Below are 1,743 nucleotides of genomic sequence, written 5' to 3' on the forward strand. Positions count from 1 at the left end.
AAGGCCGGATGGTGTTCCAAATGACGGTCTACTCTCAGAATCATGGGAAAAGGTTTCAAATCAACGTGAAATTTTCGTGCATTATATACCTGTGGCACCAGACAACAATCTGCTAACGTTATCTCATCGCCGACGCAATATTTGCCCGCGCTCGACGATAACAACTTCTCCACGGCTGAAAAATAGTATTATCAATAATTAATTGTAAGCATTTAGTTATTGAAACGTTATTAATGTATAATATAATAATGACTATTAGATGTGTCGCGTCATTTTCTTTTTAATATATGCGAAGTTTGCGGTTATCTAAAATTTTTCTTGACAATTTTGATATTCAATAAATGATTATAATTGCAAACACCCGAATCTTTACATTACCAGTATTGAAATACTAGACATACAAAGTAACAATTTACAAAGTATATTTTTTTCATTTTTTAAATTAAAATTTCTTTTTTTTCTTGTCATTACCGTACCTATAAATCCTCTCGTGATCCAATGCTGCGGCCATTCCTCTTTACGCTCCTCTCCAAGATAACTTAGAAGACCGATATTTTGAAGCGGCTGAATGCCACTGACAATTATTTCGCAAATCTCTCTCACTCTAGCTCTTTTAATAGGATCCGTTGGCATCAATGGAGGAGTCGGTCTAGTCTCCTCCAAGTACTGTAGAATATTCATCTATATAAAAAAAATTAGCTGTTTATTATAAATCCTAAGAAATAATCGCAATAATTGAAAGGAGAGATATAACCGAGAAATATACACACAGACTCTATCAGGGTATAATTGTCAATATGGAGTGCAGGGACTTTTTCCAATGGATTAATCTTGCGGAATTCATCGGAATGTTGTTCTCCTGTACCATCTCTTATCAGATTAATAGGTTTTATGTCATATGGTATCTCCTTTAGGTGCAGCACTATTGATAAAAATCAGAAATTGATAAGCATTAAAAACATATTTAAAAAATAAGCAGCAATGATAAAACTCATTCTATCTTACTAATTCTTATTCTCCAGGAACAGGAACTCCGCCAATAGGAATAAAGCACCGCCTGTCGAAGAAAAGACGAATATACAGAAGAAACATGAATATATAGGATGGCTCAAATAAAGTGTTACTAATATTTTAGGAATGACTGAAAAAAATGATTTATACGGGAATTTTCTTGTTACAAAGGGGTCTTTTAAATGTATTTAAAATAATTAATTAATATAATTAAATTTTAGGAATCTTTTCGAGAGAATGGTAAAAAAGTATTTTAAGATTTTAATGTAATGTTAATTATAAAATTAGATTCTACTTGATTAAAAATCAAGCAACTTTTACTTGCGTGACATTTTTTTTCTAAAATCACAGTATCAAAAGTTATAGATCATGAAAGTAAAGATCTATGGTACCGGTTTATTTACAAATCCAAAAATTAAATTTTCTTTTCCAAAATTTTATTAAAAATTTTATTCAAAAAGATGTCCATTATATTCAAAACCTAAATATGTTTAATTGTTGAAGCGTGTTTCTTAACACAACGCAAGTAAAATAGGATCCATTTTCGTGTGATCGCGATTTTTAGATCAATCTTACTTCGGGATGTTGCGACAAAATAACGTGCGATTATCGATAAACAGAACAAGCTATTCCTGAACACACACACACACACACACGCACGCACGCACGCACGCACGCACGCACGCACGCACGCACGCACGCACGCACACACACACACACACACACACACAC

The 1,743-nt window shown here is 32.9% G+C and overlaps 1 protein-coding gene across 1 annotated transcript in view; it reads right to left on the bottom strand.

The window, feature by feature from the left end:
* Nucleotides 1–1,743, bottom strand: part of LOC105457342 (probable maleylacetoacetate isomerase 2) — a 21,065-nt gene that overhangs the window by 10,793 nt on the left and 8,529 nt on the right. Inside the window, exons 2-5 of the mRNA XM_011701959.1 lie at nt 1,006–1,107; nt 771–922; nt 477–681; nt 6–175 (exon numbers count right to left, since the gene is read on the bottom strand). Coding sequence (XP_011700261.1) covers nt 6–175; nt 477–681; nt 771–922; nt 1,006–1,107 — 629 coding nt within the window. The remainder of the gene's footprint in view (nt 1–5; nt 176–476; nt 682–770; nt 923–1,005; nt 1,108–1,743) is intronic.

The sequence above is a fragment of the Wasmannia auropunctata genome, unplaced genomic scaffold (assembly GCF_000956235.1).
Source record: "Wasmannia auropunctata unplaced genomic scaffold, wasmannia.A_1.0 LD335269.1, whole genome shotgun sequence".
Classification (NCBI taxonomy): domain Eukaryota; kingdom Metazoa; phylum Arthropoda; class Insecta; order Hymenoptera; family Formicidae; genus Wasmannia; species Wasmannia auropunctata.